The sequence below is a fragment of the Apodemus sylvaticus genome, chromosome 9, assembly GCF_947179515.1.
Source record: "Apodemus sylvaticus chromosome 9, mApoSyl1.1, whole genome shotgun sequence".
Classification (NCBI taxonomy): domain Eukaryota; kingdom Metazoa; phylum Chordata; class Mammalia; order Rodentia; family Muridae; genus Apodemus; species Apodemus sylvaticus.
In genome coordinates this window covers 49,744,063-49,764,445 of record NC_067480.1, presented here as the reverse complement: position 1 = coordinate 49,764,445, position 20,383 = coordinate 49,744,063, and the positions used below count along the sequence as shown (strand labels likewise).

At 40.8% G+C, this 20,383-nt stretch overlaps 1 protein-coding gene across 1 annotated transcript in view; it reads left to right on the top strand.

Annotated features, from left to right (window-relative positions):
- The window catches only part of Adam23 (ADAM metallopeptidase domain 23), a 153,614-nt gene that overhangs the window by 61,679 nt on the left and 71,552 nt on the right, over window positions 1-20,383 (top strand). Inside the window, exon 4 of the mRNA XM_052193578.1 lies at window positions 9,932-9,995. Coding sequence (XP_052049538.1) covers window positions 9,932-9,995 — 64 coding nt within the window. The remainder of the gene's footprint in view (window positions 1-9,931; window positions 9,996-20,383) is intronic.

Below are 20,383 nucleotides of genomic sequence, written 5' to 3'. Positions count from 1 at the left end.
ACCCGGACAGAAATTTTAAGAGCATGCAATGAAAGTTGTCTGGCTGTAGACATTTATAGAGATTGTTTTTAAACTCTGACCTATAGACCTGTTCTGAATTTGTAAGCCAGTTGGGTTTTCACTTTGTTACTGGCAGGCTGCATCAATATAAAAGAAGGAATGTATTTACCTCTAAATTATTGAAAATGATTTTAAGATACATTTTTAGAATGCCATGCACAAACAGTGCTCTAAATAGCCTTTAAAAGACAAAAATCCAGTTTTAATATTATGCAAAATGTCTAGACTCTATAATTAGACTGGGATAGATTAAATTACTCACTTCTAATCACTATTTTATACACGTCTCTCAAAGTGACATAATTGCTCTCCGATTTGCTAATTATAAGATAGTCTTGCAGGACGGGCACTAATTTCTCCCTGTTATCCTTGGATTTTAGCATTTTTATGATAAAGCATGTTAATGTGACCGTGAGGCTTTGGGTTTATTTCAGTCACAGTGAAGTGATGGTTTTGCAGCCCGGTTAGATTAGTTAACACAAGCGTAGCTTTGACAGGTCCTGATTCTTGGCCTTCAGATTTGTTTTTGTGTAAGAGGGTGTTTTGTTAGTTATTAATCACATCTGTAGAAAGAGTATCAGATGATATCTTGAGAATGGAGGGATTCTCTTTTGGTTGAGGTATGTAGAAATGTACAGACTTGAGAAACTGTAAGCACACGTGTAGTTCACGTGGACGAAACTGTATTTTTTTTTCAGCATCTTCTGGGAAAGATTGGCCTACAGGCACCCGAGAGTTCCCACACAGATTGACAGAGTGTACCCACTAGGCAAACTGTGTGCCAGCAGCTTCCCATGCAGCAGCCTTTGTTTGTAGGGGGTCTATTAGCTACTCCTGTGTTACTGGCAGAAATGACTTAAAGGAAGGAGGGTTTATTTTGGTTTATGGTTTCAAAGGGTTCCATCCTGTCATGGTGAGGATGGCATAATGGAGCAGCCTAGTTGATAGAGGTAAGATTTTTTTTCCCCTGAGGCAGGGTTTCTCTGTATAGCCCTGACTGTCCTGGAACTCACTTTGTAGACCAGGCTGGCCTCGAACTCAGAAATCCGCCTGCCTCTGCCTCGCAAGTGCTGGGATAGAGGTGAGATTGTGTGGCAAAGGCTCTTAACATCCGGAGGAAACGGAGCAGGAGGTAGTACCTCACCTTAGGGGCCCACTTCTACCAGTTGGATCTCCAGAAGGTTCCAGAGTTTGGTAGAGTATAGCCAGCAGCTGGGGTTGCCTTTTCATATTCAGACCATAAAATCATACAGTGATGGAGAGTTGGAAGTTTCTTTAAGCATCCTGGAATCCAGTGTTCCTGGTTTTTGTAAGGGACAAAGTAGCTTCACCAGTGTGAGGGACTTCTCCCAGACCTCAGAGCCTGCTTGTTTCAGGATGTGTTTAGTTAAGGCTTTCTTCAGGGACTGAGGCTAAACCCTAAACCTAAAGATGCGAAGCTAGGCCAGCTAAGGAATGACACTAAGTTTCAAAATCCTTTCCAGGGGGAATGGATGCTTCCTAAAGTAGTTACACAAGAATGGGCACGGTTCTAGCAAATTCCTTCTGGAAGTCTGTTGCCTTACTAATATTTTGAAAAGATCCATCTGGGAGAATGAAAATTGCCCTTAGAGAAATCAGTCCTGCTTTAGGTAAATCATAAATGTTTAAAAAGCAATTCAAGGCCGATGAATAATTTTTTGATGTTACGGTTGTACTCAGGGATTAGAACTGCCTGAAGGTCATTTTTCTGAATAATAATTAAAAACCTGTATGTTGTGTGTGTGATAGTGCTTCAGTGTTTGTGTGAGAAAGCTGTGGAGGTCACTCTTTCCTTCCCTAGAGCCTCTTCTCTCCTTTTTCCTATATTGTATTATTTGTCAAAATGCTGTGCTCTTACAAATAGCGCCATTGTGACAGTTCCGTCCTCACATGTAGGAAGGACCTCGGCCATACTGTCTACATGTCTCTGTCTACATGTCTACATGTACAGGGAGTCCATGTTTGGGAAGAACGCTTCTTTCTGTGTAGCACAGGTAGATGGCTTCAAATGATCTTCCCTTGTGTTGGGTAGTGCTGATTCTTCTTTCTTAGTCTTTGTGTCTTGAGAATTTGTCTGTGAACATTTTATTCTCAGTTCAGATGTGCAGGCTCAGGTTGTGGTAACCCAAGCAGAAATCAAGGGCTAGCTTCCCTAGGTAGAAAGAGAGCCCCTAAAAGACAACTGTGGATGCTCTACAAAAACTGTTTTTTTTTTTTGTTTGTTTGTTGGTTTCCTATTAAACTGTTTACTGTTAAAACAGGACAAAGCTGCAATGTAGAGGCTAGAGAGATGGCTTAGGTTGCAAAGTGCTTGCTGTATAATCCCCAGGATGGAGGTCGACTTCCAGGGCCCCAGTATAAAGGCTGGGGATAGCAGTGTCCTTATAATCCCAGTCCAGGGAGGTAAACTCAGTTGGATCCCTAGGGCTTGCTGGCCAGGCGGTCTAGCCAGTCAGAGAGCTCCAGATTCAGTGACAGACCCTACTTCAAAAAATACGGTGGAGGGAGACTGAGGAAGACACCCAGTGTTGACTCTTCATCTCTCTGTCTCTCTGTCTCTGTCTGTCTGTCTCTCTCTCTCTCACACACATACACCTCCCTGCCTATACCTCTAAATATAATTGGCCTTTGCCTAATAGATTTTTCCAGTATATATATGTATGCATATATATTTAATTTCCAATAAAAATTAAAGAAATGGGAAAATTAATTTTTCATTTCTCTTAATTGTAGAATCCTTTTCTTCCCCCTGCCTCATCCAATCTCCAGCAATTAATCAAATGAGTGAAGGAGAGTTTCAGCTCCAGGGTCTTATATATGATAGACCTTTTCCTAGCGTGTGTGCTGGTTTCTTGCAGCTCTGTCCCGCTGCTAACATTAATTACTTTGCTGATGGCTCTAATTGACCCAGTAAAGGAGCTTCTCTATGTTAAGCCCGTCCCAGGTCCTAAAGACCTCGGATTCTCTGTGGACACAGGAAGTAATGCTTGTTGTCAGCTTTTATAATAGCTTTCCAAGTTCAGGATCTCATCCATTCCTTTGCATGGTCCAAGCCCTTGCTTGATTTAAGTCTGCATGTTGTCCCAAACCTGCTTTTTACCCCCACCCCACCCCACATGCTCAGGAGAGGCTCATGCTGGCCAATACGGAACAGACCCTGGTTTTCTTTTGTTGTTTGTGTGTGTATGTGTGTTGTCTCTGTTTTTTGTTTTTCAAGGAAGAGAAAGAATGTGACATTGTGTGGGTGGATGGGGATCTGGGAGGAGTTGGGGGAGAGGAAATGGTATGACCAAAATATACCATATGCAAAATTGAAAAACTAAATTAAAAAGTTTTATTTGCTAATGTTTTAGCTACATGAATACAAAATAACCTTTTTTTGCTTTTTTGTTTTTGTTTTTGTTTTTTGAGACAGGGTTTCTCAGTGTAGCCCTGGCTGTCCTGGAACCCACTCTGTAGATCAGGCTGGCCTTGAACTCAGAAATCTGCCTGCCTCTGCCTTCTCAAGTGCTGGGATCAAAGGCGTGCGCTACCACCACCCGGCTCAAAATAACATTTTGCAAAATTGTTTTGTTTTAACTTTGTAGGTAAAGAATAATTAAATTGACAGATAATATACACATAATTGCCAGATAATGTACTTTACCACCAAATTACATGCATCATAATTTTTGGCCCAATATATAAAGCTTCTACTTTAGTGTCTCATTGGATAGGTAGTCTGGGTCAGGGGTAGAGTTCTCACCTTAAATTCTAGAACTCAGGAGGCAGAAGCAGGCAGATCTCTGAGCTCCAGGACAGTCTGGTCTGCAGAGTGAAACCCTATCTCAAAAGAAGAAAAGGAAAGAAAGGTCACCTATCATCATTGAAGAACATTTTGGTAAGCAAAAGACAGAAAGGAAAATGATGGGAATTTCTGCAGGAAGTAAAAGCTGGTGATGACAGTTTGGAGTAGAGCTTCTTGTAAGGGTTTCTACTTGTGAAGGAATGCCTATAAACAGCCGGAAGATTTTCATGCTGATTCTTTTCTTTGATTATGTGATAATCTCTCTATGTGACTGCGAACACCTCATATCTGTGTAAGTGTGTGTGTGTGTGAATGCGAATATGCATAAATGTAGGTGTGAGGGGGTGGTAGTGGATATATGGGAATGTATTGTGTGTGTGTGTGTGTGTGTGTGTGTGTGTGTGTGTGGTCAGTGTGAATGTGCATATGACTGTGCATGTAAGTGACTGTGAGTGTATATAAGTGTGAGTATGGGTATGAATGTGAATGAGGATGTGTGTGACTGTGGATGTATGTGAGTGTGTATGATGTATATATGTATGGGTAGGTGTGTGTGAGAGAGAGCAACTTCTGCTTTAACCTTGCTTATTTTCCTCATCAAATCTTCACAGGATTAGCAGGTGAACACACTGTAGGCTTCGACATCCTTTGCCAAATGGCCCTCTGGAATGTTAGTTTTCTAACAGCCGTGCCAGCACTTCCTACTGGCATTCAATTTTATTTTCTAAAAGGATTGAGTAAATGTCCTCTTACATTATTTAAATTTTCAAGTCTTTCATTGCTATTATAGTTGTATATTTGTATATGATTGATCACTCTTGGCATTTCACGTTCAGTTTTTTCATGAGCTGCTTCTTGAATATTTGATTTTGATTTTGTGGATGCCTTTTGTCTGCTTTTCTCTTGTTCTTGTTTTTTTTTTTTTAAAAAAACCTATCATGAATGTATGTACATCTTTGTTTTTAAACTTGTTTTGCAAGTATTTTTTTTATCCATTTATTTTGAACTGTTAGTTGGTTGCTTTAACCAAGTATTCCTATTTTTGTAGGGTTTTTTTTTTATAGTTTTATCTATGCTTTTGGGTTTAAGGTCATATATTCAAATACCTCCCTTCAGTGTTTACCTGGATTCCTATACTCAATTCATGACTCTTGTGATGGTTTGTATATGCTCAGCCTAGGGAGTAGCACTATTAGAGGGTGTGGCCCTGTTGGAGTAGGTGTGTCACTGTGGGCATGGCCTTTAAGACCCTCATCCTAGCTGCCTGGAAGTCAGTCTTTTGCTAGCAGCCTTCAGATGAAGATGTAGAACTCTTAGCTCCTCCTGCACCATGCCTGCCTAGATGCTGCCATGTTCCTGCCCTGATGATAATGGACTGAACCTCTGAACCTATAATCCAGCCCCAATTAAATTTTGTTCTTATAAGAGTTGCCTTGGTCATAGTGCCTGTTCACAGCAGAAAACTCTAAGACAGCTCTACTTTAAACAATCTTAATAAATAGAGTCTTGGTTTATACGGTATGGGATGCCAGTCTATTTTCCCCAATACTATAAGTAACTGTAGTCTTTACTCCTTTTCTTTCTGGACTTGTCTCCGGTCTTATGGCCTCCTGATGGCTTTCAGTCTTGCACTCTTTGTAGATTTCTTCGCCATTCTTAACCCTAGGATGCTCTCATCTGAACTCAAGATTTTCTGACATTCTTCTTTGCCTTTTGGGCTGAAGACCAGGCCCCTGTTCATCTTCTTAGTTCTTGCAGTGCTGACACAAAGTCCTGCTTTTGTTATTTTATTTGAGAAAATGACATACATTTTTCTTTAAGATGAACTTTAGAGCCACTTGTCATGTTAAAAAAAAACTCTTGAGATTTTGTTTGGAATTGTATTAACATTCAAGTAGGTCGAGGGTGGTGGATATTGTTACAACATGGGCTATTCCCATGGGGAATCAGGGGGTTGCTTCATTCAGTTATGACTTGTCTTATGGTTTATTTTATTTTTTAAACTAAGGATTTGCTATTAACTTCATGTGTATTTTTCTTCATATTTATTTATACTTGCTTATTCTTAGGGTATTTAAGTATTAACATTTGTATGTAGGTTATATATATATATATATATATATATATATATATATATATTTGTAAAGTTTGATATTACTCTGGAAAGTCTCTTCCCATACTATCTCTAGATAGTTTTTGCTGGCTTCATCTTCATCTTGTACCTGACCATCTTACTTAACGCTTACCTATGTCTGATAGTTTCTTCCCTTGGCTTGTTTGCTGTTCTTCCGGCCATTCCTCCCATTCCTCTGGAATGTAGTATGAATGAAGTGCCAGTTTCAAAACAGGCTGAAAGTAAAAGAAGCTGGGAGTTCTCTCCCTAAGGCTGGTAAGGGCTCCACTTGGAAGATCTGCTGCTTCTGGAATGCTGTAGGTCAGGCTGACAGCAGATCCTGGCTCTTGGAGGCACTGCTAACCACAGAACGATTTAACTGCTCCATGCGCCCCGCAGCCTCCTCCTCAGCTGGGAGTCGCATCATGCTGGTTGGTCAAGCTCGTGGAGTGGGGGTCCTTTCCCTTTGCACTACACACCTAAGCCTGTCTCAGATTCTCCATCTAACTCTTCTTCCTCTCACCCTCCACTGTGAACCCATGGCCCCATGTTTCTTGTTCTCCTCATTCTATGGTTTCAAAATGGCATTATGGCCCACGGACTCCTCTCCTGAGAGCTAAGGAGCACCTGTGCTGTGAAATTTCCAATATGACCTCTCACGTCTTTAGGAAGTCATCAGGCCCCTGTTATAACACTACAGTGTCTTAAGCCCTTCCTTTTTCCATCCTCTTGCTAGGGTGGTCCTCTTCCTGCAGCTCTGTTGCTGTGAACTCTGCCCATACCCCTCATCCTTTGCCTAGCCGGCCATCTTTGTCTAGCTTCACACAACGCCTCTATTCAGCCTGTAATTCTTTTTACCTACCTCATGTATCACTGCTCCAGTCTTCAATCCCAGCCTCGCCATGCCGCTAGCTTTTCTGTCAACCCTTATTTTATTGCCCCCAACACGTGATAAAAATAGCAACTGACAAACCATTTCACTTCCAAGTCTAAAAAACAAATAAACAAAAACAAAAAACCCAAGGCAGTAAAGAGCAGAAGCATAATTGTAGGTAACAAACTACAATTGTTTGGATGTCTTGACCTAAGTGACTGTGATTGTCTTCGTTACTGCTTAAGAAAGTAAACATTTGATGAATTAAAATTATCACAAGTTGGGGTAGGAGATATCTTGACAGGGAAATTTCTTGACTTATAAGCAGAAGGACCTGACGTCAATCCCTAAGACCTATGCAAAAACAAACAAACAAACAAACAAACAAAAACCTGTCCGAATGGTGGCACATACTGCAGGAAGTGGGGACCAGAAGATTTGGCAACCTAGTTGAGTAGTGAGCTCCAGATCCCAATAAAGTAAGGTGGAGAACTCTTGAGGGAAGAATGAGATCAACCATTGGCCTTCTCCTTCTCTCTCCGTCTCTGTCTCCCTCTTTCTCTCACACACATGCACATCATATATATATAATATATATATTATATATATACATATATCATATATATGTATATATATATATATGTATGTAATGAGAAAAAAGAGAAAGAAGCTTCTGGTAGACAGAGAGATCAGGCGTAGGGTCTGCAAATTTGAGGATCTGCCTGGTGACCAGCGTTGGCTGCCATGACCTAATTAGTTAAATGAACTAAAAGTTCTAAAAACTGGTGGGAATTGGGGGAGAGAGAGTTTTTCGAGGAGTGGTCATTTGGGTGAACATGAGCACATGTTTAAGTATAGACACTGTCTTAGCTGTCTTTCCGTTCCTGTGACAAACCGCCGTGACCAAGTCAGCTTAGAAAAGAAAGCTTTTAACTGGGATTACCGTGTCAGAAGCTTGGAGTTCATGATGGTAGCGTAGTTGCAGCAATAATTGTAGAGTAGTGACAGCAGTGGCTCAGAGTTTACATCTTGCTCTGCAAGTCGGAGTGCAGGGAAGGAGAGGGAACTCACTGGGAATGCATATGTGCATGTATCTCTTGAAACCTCCAAGCCCACCCCCAGGGACCTCCTCTAACCAGGCCATCCTTCTCAGTTTCACCAACTGGGACCAAGTATTCAACTCTATGAGCCTAAGGAGACCATTCTCATCCAAACCGCCACAGACCTCCATTATTTCTGTGTTGTAAAAGCTGTGCTTCGGTGCACATAGGACATGCAGGGGAGGCTCCTGATTACCCTTTTCCAAGCTTCCTATGAAATGGCTGTAGGGTACATTGGACATTGCTCTGAAATATATGTAGAATCATAGTAGTTTGATATTTTCTTACAAGTAAACCTACTGTTGAGTGACTTCTAGAAAGTCAATATGTCTGAGCAGGAATGGACATGAAGAATCATCTTTTGTAGCCCTTTATTTTTGTAGAAGGAACAAAGACCTATATTTGGAACATATAAGTGGTTCAGGCATGAGTTCATGCCTCCCAGATGGAGTAAATGGCCCATAAATGTGTGTTGCCACCTCTCTCATTAGTCTTAGTGGCAGATCTGGACAGAAACCCAGGTGTCCTAACCCAGCCCTCTGCAGTGGGTGCAGAGCACCTTGCACTGTACTTGATTCTGAAAACCTGACTGGGAATGAAGACAAATCAGACACCGAGGTGTACCGAGCAGGTGGAGCCAGGTGTGCCATGCTTGCTCTGATGGAAGAGCATCACCTGCTCAACAACCCCGAACCTCATGGTGCTTGTTAGCATCTGTAGCCCGTAGGAAGTCGGTTAGGTAGTCTAGGTGGGAGGTCTCTGTTAGAGGCACAGCTCCAGGCAGTAAACCACCTGGAGGTGCCCACACTGTCAACACTTCCAGGCAGGCCAGAAGAAGGCTCTGCAGTTCCCATGGGTCTGAGGCATTGGTCCTTACAAAGAAAGTTCACACTCAGGTCTCCCTCCATACCCACAACCAAGAGTTTATTACCCATGTGTACAGTGGAAGATGCACTTAAAGTTACAGCGGTGATAGTCACAATGCTCAACCCTGAACACCCAGTGCTGATTTCTAGGCTCAGTTCTGCACAATTCTGGTTTAATCAATTTAATCTTCACAGTGTCCTGTGACTTTCACGTTTTGGATAGTCTCATTTTACACAAGTTAGTAAGACTTGCCTGTGTCGACACCTCCATTCATGGGCTGTGCTGGGTCTAAACCCTACTCTGACATCAACGTTTATGTTCTTGATTTTTAAATTCAAATTTATTTTTAGCATGATTTTGGATATGACGTAAATACTGTGCATGTGTACACATACATGCTTGTAGCTCAGAGGACAACTTTCAGTCGTCAGTTCTCTCCTTCCACTGGGGGATCTGGGGCTCGAACTCAGGTTGTTGAGTTTGTGATGGCCTTATGCATTTTTAAATGGATTTAAAAATTCAAAATGATATTATTTCATTGTACATTAGAACTGTGTGAAATTAAAATATTCATTCTCCATAAATAACACTTTACTGGGACACAGTCACACTCATTTGACTATATATTGCTGATGGCAGAGTCGATTGTTGCCTCAGGGACTACCCAGCTGGCAGAGTTGCAGTGTTTACTATCTGGCCTTTATGGGAAGTGCCTGCCAGTTCTTTTCTAAATTCCTTCCCACTGATCCACACTTAAAAAAATTTCCATTGGAACATTAATTGTGTGTGTGTGTGTGTGTGTGTGTGAGTGATAGGGCTTGTCTGCTACATGCAACTTAGGTTGATAGTTTTGATTAACATGTCCACTGCGTGCGGAATCTGAGGTGTCCTTTCCATTGCCTATGTTTTATGTTTCTGAATCTAGATGGAAGATTTATTTTTCTTTTCTCTTTTTGCTGGATGCTGTCTTGAAACTTGCCCACAGCTCCTTAGTCCAGACTATAGACTGCAGACCTGTGGCTTTCATGTCCCTGTCAACCATTTATTGAGGTATTTTTAAACCTCTAACATTTGGTTGCAGAAATCACTTTCTCTCCTTTCCTTTGCAGTGGTTTGCTGTCATCTGACTATGTGGAGATCCACTATGAAGACGGGAAGCAGATTTACTCTAAGGTATTGTAAATTGGCCGGATCTCCTGCAGCATAAAGTACATTCATCCTACAACTGGCCAATGCTCACTGCACTGTTCTGATGCCGGTCAAGAGGATCCCTTGCCCTCCTATGCAAGGGAGCTAATTTACCGAGGAAGCTGAGGCAGTATTAGATTCTGGTTACTCAGGTCATACGGGAATTTTATTGTTTTGATTTTATACTCATTACCTTATTGACTAGCCAGATGAGCTTTATAGTCTCATATCAGCACTGAAAATACCCTTTAAGTATTCCTTACTTAAAAGACTTGGGACCAGAAATCCTTTGGATTTAAACTTTTTTAAAAAACTATTTGCCTATATACAGTGATGCTTGGAGACAGGGTTCTGGTTTAAACAGAAAATTCATTTATATTTCACCTATACCTTATACACACAACTTGAAGGGCAATCTTGTTCATTTTAGATAATTTTGTTCATGAAACAGTTTTGTGTATGGAATTTTCCACTCCTGCTGTTAGGCTGGTGCTCCAGAGTTTTGGAGTCTTTTGGATTCGGGATGCTCAGCTAGGATCATGGCTATGGAATCAGAATTATAAGGTTGGGTGACTTCTTACAGTGACAGTTTAGTGCAGGTAACTGTTGCCCAAGGGTAGAAGGCAGATTTTACAATGAGACCTAGGGGATATTCTTCTCCTACCCCTTTTCTGAGGGCCTGTAACCCAGTGTCCTTGTTAGAGTTTCATTGCTGTGAAAAGACACCATGACAGAGGCAACTCTTATAAAGGAAAGCATTTAATTGCTGCTGGCTTACAGGTTTAGAGGTTTAGTCCATTATCATCATGGCTGGAAGCATGACAACATGCAGGCAGACATGGTGCAGGAGAGTAGCTGAGAGTTCTACATCTTGATCCAAAGGCAGCAGAAGAAGACTTGAGTTACAATGGCCAGATTTGAGCATATATGACCTCAAAGCCCCACCTCCACAGTGACACACTGCCTCCAAAGCCACACACCCTTCAATAAGGCCAAACTTCCTAATAGTGCCACCTCCTATGGCCAGGCATTCAAACACATGAATCTGTGAGGGCTGCACCTATTCAAATCACCACACCCAGGCTGGCCACAAACTTGAGGTTCACTTGCCTTAGTCTCATAGGCATGTGCTGTTATACCCAAGTTCGTTTCTTTATTTAATTTTATTTGTTCTTGCTGGGGACCAAACTCAGGACCTTGAGCATGGTAGGCAGTGTTCTACACTGAGCTGAAGTCCTCGCCCTTTCCTACTTTGTCATCACAACGGGTCCATGAGGTGGGTATTCTTATTCCTGCAGCAAAATGAAAGATACAGAGGTACAGAGAAGGGGGGCAAAACTGTTCATGGCCATCACAGGCTGTTACATAAAGGTAATTTTATATACCTGAAATTCTTCAGAGGGAGGTAATCTTTTCTTCTCACTAGGAAGGACCCATAAAGAAAAAAATGGGATTAAAAGAAAGCAAGAGAGATATTATTGATAGTGTGTGACAAGCAGTAATTTCCATGAGTCAGGCAGAAAATCCACAGAATGGGCACAGAAAAGAATTTAGGACTTATAGTGGCTGTCCAGGTAATCTTCAGTAATGCCCATGTAAACCATAGACACTGGGAAGGAAGCAATGAACAAGTAATAGGGGGAAATGTAATTTGTATTTTGCTGATGACTACTGAATGTCAGCATAGCAGTGGTAACTTTCACATGCAGACCTGCATAGCTGTGAGCCAGGGAGACCTGGGTTTCCTACCTCACATCCTCTTGGCACATGCTTCTAAGTAGCCATCATTGGAAACACTGCTCACGGCCATGGCGTGTCTCAGGTCTTAGGTCTGTCTGATTAATGGTGGGTACATCTGCCATGTGTTTCTTACGACAGTCAGCTCCTTCCTCCAGCTGCATCTGGAAGTTTCGAATTTCCCTGAGACTAACGCTATGGAAAGGGACCATTAGTGCCAACTCAAGTGCGGGAATGGTGCTTGCTGGCATTTGTACAAAACCACGCTGCTGTTGGCTGTGCCAGTACTCCGAGCACTGTGTGCTGACTCATGAGCCTGGAGGAGAGGAGATCACACAAGGACTCTCCAGACTCAGCAAATGGGCCACCTTTGGAGCCGCAGTAACCTGACCTAAACCTTTCTCTAAGAAGCTCAATATAGTATTTTTTTTTTAGAAGTACAATAGCTAATTGGTGTATGGAGTTCATTTGAGGTACCCCAAATGAGGCCTGCTTATTAATAAGATATTTCAAGCCTCTTGTGGTTGTAGCATATTTAAAGCAAAGCTACATCAGATCTGAAGGGATTTTCACTGTAGCTTGATTTTACATCTATCCCTTTTCTTTCATTTCCTCTAAAACAGCCCTATGCCAAAATTTACTCATCCATAGATAATGGATTAATGGCAACATCCTGATTCTTACATATATGTATGCCCCCAAGCATATGCTGTGCACACATTCTGTGCAAGACTTACAAAATCTAATGATCATACAAATACTTTGGAATTCTAAAATATTTGTTATTATTTATTTAAAAATATTTTAATATTTAGTTTGTTTCCACCCTTGCCTAGTATGGAAACTAAGGAAACACTTCCTAAATGGGGTCTGAACACAGTCTTAGTAATTGCTGCAAGTGTAATTTTAAGAAAAAGACTCTCTGAATCAAAGAGTCATATGTGTTTTATGACTTTTGATCACAATGAAATTTTTTTTGCTTCTTTTTTTTGTTTTGTTTTTTTTAATATTTCTTTTTGCTTCTGAAACTACGAGAAATTTTCCGTTAAGTTCACATTCCCATTATATACATACATTTGAAAGCATTTTAAAAAAGAACTTTACAAAGATTTGCTTCAACGATGTTTAAGGAAGCTTTGGTGAGGAGCACTAGAAAGGGAAGTAATGTATAGGTGTGTCAAGGTTTCCCATTTGTAAGCTGATTTCTGGCCCTGGGATGGAGAAATAGTCTGTGTGCTGTTAATTGACTAGAGGTGCTTGGAATAAACAGCCTGTGAGGGCCTTGAGATAAAATATAGATATGGATACATAAGTACTCTTGAGAGTAAATATGAAAATCTTGATGGATAGGTACCTAAGAGCAAACACAGTTCCATTTTACTGTGCCAAGTGCCCACCATTTATATATATATATATATATATATATATATATATATATATATATATATATATATATTACTGAATGAAATTGTAGTAAAAAGACAGGAATCAGAGAGACAAAACTAAAAACAAACAAACAAACAAACAAAATTCAAAAAACCCAAAAACCAAAAACCCAAGTTCATGGTCTAGGTACCTGGTAGATGTCTGCTCTTGCACATGACGCAACTTTTTCTATGTACCCGGGCGAGCAGATTTTACTGCAATTTCTTCCACTATCCCTTGCACAAAGTATGATAAAATATACAATAAAGCAACTTTGTTGATTTCATTTTGCTCATTTAAAAGACTACTTATTTATGTTTTCTTTGGTTTAAGCAGGTTTATTGGGGCATAATTTATATACTGGAAAGTACACAATTAAATTGTTTTTACTGTATTTGCAAAATTATGCATCCATTAACATAATCTAATTTTAAAACATTTTTCATCACCCTGCAAAGAGACATCTTAATCTATTAGCAGTCATTCCCTAGCGACTTTCCTTCCCATCACAGGTAACTGCTAATCTACTTTTCTGCCTCTATAAATTGCCTATTTGGAACATAAATGAAATCCTATAATATGTAGTCCTTTGTGAGTGCTTTCTTTTCCCCAGCTTTATTGAAGTATAATTGGAAAATGCAAATTATGTATTTAAGGTGTGCATCTTAGATTTTATACATAAAAACATTACATAGCTGGGTCGTACCAAGTGTCATGCTTTGATATGTGTGCACTGGGGAAGGATGAGAACATTGAAGCTGATGATCACATCTCCACTTCCTGTAGTTTTCCATGTGAGTAAGAACATTTAAAACTCTACCTTATAGCAGATTTTATTTTATTTATTTATTTTGGTTTGGTTTTTCAAGACAGGGTTTCTCTGTGTAGCCCTGGCTGTCCTGGAACTCACACTGTAGACCAGGCTGGCCTCGAACTCAGAAATCCACCTGCCTCTGCCTCCCAAGTGCTGGGATTAAAGGCGTGCATCACCACTGCCTGACATAGCAGATTTTAAGTATACAATATAGTAACTGTAGTCATTGGATGGCAGTTTCTGTCTCTGCAGTATATTCCACTCACAGAACTAAAACTTTGTACCCATTGGCTAACATCTCTTCATTTGCCAAATTGCCCCTTCCCCTGACAACCACTGTTCCGCCATCTGCTTTCTTGAGTTTCGCTCTCATGCAACCTGTGAGGGTTTGTTCAGCATTTGTCTTTCTCTACTGGACGCTTCCATTTAGCAGTGTCCCACCATGTTGCCATAGTAACAGAATTTCCCCTTTCCAAGGCTGGTCAATAGTCCATGGCGAACACATTTCTCCATTCATGCATCCATCAATTTTTCCAGGTCAGCAACACAAATGAAGCTCAGATGAGCTTGCTCTGCAGTTGTCTCTTTGAGATTCAGATTTCCTTTCTATTTTTTAAATTTTCTTTTTAAATTTTGATTAAGATCTTCATTCTTTCCTTGGCCATGCCAATCTGTAGTTCTACCAACAGTCTACAAATACCCCCTTTTCCCCCACAGCCACCCCAGCATGCATTCCTCATCTTTTTTCACAATAGACATTCTACTACTAAGTGTGTGTTGGGTGTGTTTCGTGTGAGTTAAAACTTATGTCTGTGGACCCATGGAGATGGCTTAGGGTGTGTCCCAAGGATGCTTTCCTACAAATATGAAGACACAAGTTTTAATCTCCAACATGCATGTAAAATGTCATGCATGACTATGCAAATGAGCAAACTTCCGGGTCAGTGGGAGACCCTGTCTCAAGCAATAAGGTGGAGAGCGATAGAAGGCACCTGTGTCCTGCTGTGGCTTCTGCATTCTTGTGCATAGGCTCACACACATTTCCTTGCCTATATCACACACACACACACACACACACACACACACACACATAGAAAGAGAGAGAGAGGAGAGAGAGAGAGAGAGAGAGAGAGAGAGAGAGAGAGAGAGAGAGAGAGAGAGAGGAGAGACATGTTCACATACAGGCAGGCATGTCAATATTTACAGCAGCATTATTTACAGTAGTCCAGAAATGCAAGCAATTACAGTGCCCATCAGTGGATGAATGAATAAGCAAAGTATGGTATATTCACAGACACCTAGGACACAAATCCTAGCCAGTGGTTAAAGATGAATGCCAGGTTCATTCATGAGGTCGCCAATGGTGGTATCTCCATTTAAAGGCTGAATACTATTCCGTTGCATTTATATACATTGAACTAATGAAGATACAGGAAGAAAAAGAAGGATTCCAAAGAAGTCCGACACTGAGGAGTAGAGCAGTAGTTTTTAGGGTCAGGGGCCAGCAGTCACATCAGGTACCAGAGATACAAATGGAAAGATGTAGGTCAAAATTACACATTCTGAGGGACGTAAGTGTAGAATCTCGTGTGCAATATGAGGACTGTTGTCAACAACACTGTCACATGATGGAAATTTGCTGAGAGAGTACATTTTCAATTTTTTCCCCCTTATCCACAAGAGAAACTATATGCAGGTGAAAAGACATGATGGTGTTCTTGATCAATCATTTCTGTACCACACACACAGACACACACAGATACACACATACACCCCCCAACATGTATATGAGCTCTCTATATACATATATATGTACATATCCAACAAAAAGTCAGTTCAGTTCTTATTCTGACCTAGTTTCTGGTAAAGCGCATACATCAATGAGCCAGAGACATCCCTGCCCTGTGGGAAGAAGGCTCTATACTCCCCTTGTCCCTTTCCTAGTCACTGTTAGAATCTTCCTCATCACATGAACTTGGGTTGGCTGAAGATCATTGTGCCTATGAGGGCTTTAGCAGCAGAAGGGCAGGGATGCCACCTGGGTGAGTGGGTCCTTGATAGACACAGCTCCCGGGTGGAAGTCGAATCAGTGTAGAGGGATCTGGAGAGGGAACGTCCTGAGGACCCTGACCATAGTCATCCCTTGCTATCCTGGAGGGATTTCTTCGAGGATCCCATGGAGGACACCCCTATCCATGGATGCTCGGGTTCCTTGTATAAAATATGGTTGGGTTTGTGAGCGCCACACATCCTCTTCCATCCTTTAAGTCATCCTTATGTTACTTACACTGCCCAGTGCAACACGAAGTTTACTGTTTAGAGAGTAATGGCAAGGAAGGTGATTTGTACACGTTCATCATAGATATAGTTGTTTTTGCTGAGATTCTTCATTATATTATGGATTGACTCTGCAGATGCTGACCTTCAGAGTGCTGTAGACTGTGTGTTCCCGATAAGAGGAGGCAGGCATTGCCACCATCTGTTAGAGTTGAGCTGGGGCACCTGCACCAGGCAGGACAATTTCAGTCCTGTGTTTTCTTCTCTGGTTTCTTTTTCTTTCCCTTTTTCTCCCTACTCCGTTATCTCTTTCTTTATTATTTTTTAATGAATTTTCTCAGACTATTTTTACCATCTATTTTCAACCCCTCAGCCATATTTGGAATTGAAAATTCTTATTTTTATGTTCTGTTCCTGTCTTAGTTTGGATTTCCATTGCTGTAAAAAGACACCATGACCAAGGCAACTCTTATAAAGAAAACATTTAATTGGAGCTGGCTTACAGTTTCATAGGTTCAGTCCATTATCATCATGGCGGGAAGCATGGCAGTGTGCAGGCAGACATGGTACTGGAAGATTCAAGAAAGAATTCTACATGTTGATCCACAGGCAGCCTTGGAAAGACTCTACTGCACGCTCTTCCCTGCACTGGGTAGAGCTTGGGTACTAGCAACCCTCAAAGCCCTCCTATACAGGGACAGACTTCCTCCGATAAGGTCATATGTATTTCAACAAGGCCACATCTCCTAATAGTGCCATTTCCCATGGGGCGACCATATTAAAACCACCACAGTTCCTAACCCAAAGGTTCAGATTTCTACTCTTACAGGAATTTAAATGGCTCTTTTATTACTTGTATATTCATTATAATATTTTGTAGCCTTTAAATTAATAGCTAGCTTAAAAGTTGCTTGCCATTAGATGAATAAAAAACAATTTAAGTAATAACAGAGAAAGAATACTTATGAGAGAACTTCTGTATTAGATATAAGATTAAGTTATTACAATTTCTAGTTTAAAGTTAAGCTTGCTATTGTTTATCATTCAAAATATTGCCCTGTCTGACAGTATTCTGGAAGTATTCTAGAATATGAAAGGAATATGGAGAGACAGAAAGCTATTTTAAGTTGAGACACTACAATTTATATGAAGTATTTAAGTTATATGACATTGACAGAGCTGAAGTGGTCCAATACTCTTATCAATACACGACTGGAAGAACTCTTTTTCACTCCTGAATTTAATGAAGATAAATTATTAAACTGGTCTTGGAATTTCAAATTCTCCAACACTCTGAATACAGTTTTTTGCTTTCTCATTCTTCAGGAAATCTAGACACATGTAATCAGATATAGATACAGACCACCCACTTTTCAAAACAGGCTGGTATGCTTGGTTAGTAGGTAGATTTGTAAAACATAAAGAAAAACCCATAATCACTTGAGGGTGGCATCTTCTTTTTAGTATGCCCCAAGCCAACCTCCTGGTACACACATTTCTTCAGGATGGACGATCTCACTTGTTTGTAAATGTTTACCAGATCTTCCATAGCCAAGTGACAGATCTCACCTCTGAGGCACTCCAACCATCTAGGTTTCCCTGAGTGTCTAAGACTGTGAAGCTCTGACTGATTGAAAATTACTGAAGCACTTGAGATAATTAAGAAGACACAAAGGTTGAAAAATTAACAAAATTTAATTGTTGGCTTGTTTTCTTTGGTTTCACTCCCAAAAGCTCAAATCCAAGAGGGTCACTCCACCAACCTGGTGTCCATCTCCTGCACCTTCACAGGCACTTAGCACTTCTGACTTCTCTCTGCCCCTATTCCTACTGGATATATGTGGGCTTTTTTATATCACTGTTGTTTGAGTGGGTTACTGTGAGAGCAACGATGTTTCTTTTTATTTGAGTGAGTGGAATTAAATAGTGCCTGTTAATAGAGCAGTGATATCATAGAATAGACTTTTTTTCCACTTTCAAATTGTTTTCATTTGAATCCCTATGTTGCTTTCCCCACTCATTTTTGATTGGGAAATGTTTTAAGAGATGAGGATCACATGGGTTGGGGAGTATAGCTCAGTGATAGGATGCTTATTATGTACCAGGTCTTGGGTTCATTCCCTAGCACCACACACACACACACACACACACACTCCCCCACACACCCCCTCACACACACACAGTCCCCCCCACACATGCAGACACACACATGGAGATGCATATACTCATACCATGAAGAATAGGCAGACCGACAAGTCCTCAAGTAAACAGAACTTATAGCAAATAACCCTCCCCACCTGTGAGCAGTAACAGAACAGTGCAGGGTGCACAATGGTTTCCAGTAGAATTCTGCATTTGCTAACTTTATGCAGAAGTAAGTTACTATGTGAGCATGTCTTAGCTCTTGGAGTCCTTGGCTGTGAGGAGAGACATGACTGAGAGAGAAGGGAGGGCCCTGACTAGGAATTTTCATTTCCTCTGACTACCAATAGGTTCTGCTCCTCAGAGGATCTATTTTTGTTGAATTTAAGTAACAGAACAACAGTTTTGGATCTGAAAATGTTGACATTGATGGGGACACAGTGGCTCAGCCCTTGCTGCTACTTGTCTAACCCCAGGTTTGTGCCCACTCTCCGAGGTCAGTGCTGACGAATCTTGAGCAGTCTGAGGCTTTCTTACCTGGAAGAAGAGATATTTAGTGGAGGACTTGAAGATGTGACATCCAACTGGGCCTTTCTTGCTACTTTTGGCAGAGCTTTTACTAGATGCTGCCCATCTCCTAATCTGCACATGAAGATTATGGTCATTAGTGATTGTTCAATATGGCATATTCATGGGGCAGTCCCCTGGAGCCAATGGCTCTGTGTCACAGGGAATGAAATACCTCACATGTGCCCTTTCTGTCCTGACCAACAACAGGAGCAACATGGGTCAGTAGAGTTGACAAGTGATATTTTTCAACACTACTTAAAAAAAAACTTGCTATAAATTTAACAATAAACTCAGAAAACATTCTAAGATTAACACTAAAATGGGAATCACCAAACTACTCGTAGTGCTTAATCTATGTACTTTAGATATTAAAGCTGAATACTGTGTCAACACCGTGGACTGAGTGCTCCTCCACTCTTAACGGAAGATTCACAGAACTTGATGACACACAGTCAAATATACTGTGTCCTACCTTAATTCACACAGGTAGCAATTATCTTTCTAGGCAGAGAATCAATTTCCACTCATCAGTGAAAGTGAATGGAACTTACATATAATAAGGGCTGGTGATATTTTATGGGGAAAAATAATAATATTGAAAGGAAAATCTGAAAATAGCTTTTCTTGGGAAGGCCAAGTAAATATGAATATTTTCTGTACACTTCTTTTGACCACTTGATTAAGCCAGCTTTTTGTGTATGTGTGACATGAATTGTTAAATAACAACTTTGATAGAATTCAAAGTTACTGTATATTTGTTTTTAGAAACATGAAGAGTTTGACATGTGATGGTTATATATTGACCTGGATTCTCAAGTTGCTGAGATGTGTGGACCCATTTATTTTTATAGGTTTCAGTGCTAAATACACAAATAGAACTTGGCATACTATATACTAGTCAATATTTATAAGCAACATTGCTATTTGAGAACATGGAGGAAGCCACATAGATAGCACCTATGTGATTTGTCACATGCCTTCCCAATAACGTATGCAAAAGGAAAATAAAGCCACTGGGACAAAATCAAGTAAAGGCAGCAGTAGGAGATGAGCATGCAATTTCAGGAGATGGGCAGCAGGTGGGCCAAGGACTCTCTCGGGCCTGAACTTCATCTGCTCCACTAAATGCATTTTTAGGGAAACTGGAAACAGCAAGGCAACTCATGTTAGCAAATCCAGAAAGACCTGCACAGGGGGTGGTGGGTTGAAATGTGTACTTGGGGAATAATTAAACCCCTGATTCACGACTCACCCACATAGCTAGGTGGACACCCCATCTCCAGTTGGGTGAAGTAGCTCGGTACATGAAAGAGCTTGGAGAAGGAATGAGCAGAGAGTTACTAAAGGCCTGCTTCTCGCATGGAAGCGCAGGAGCTGTTATCAGTTACTGGGTGAGCTGGAGTACTTA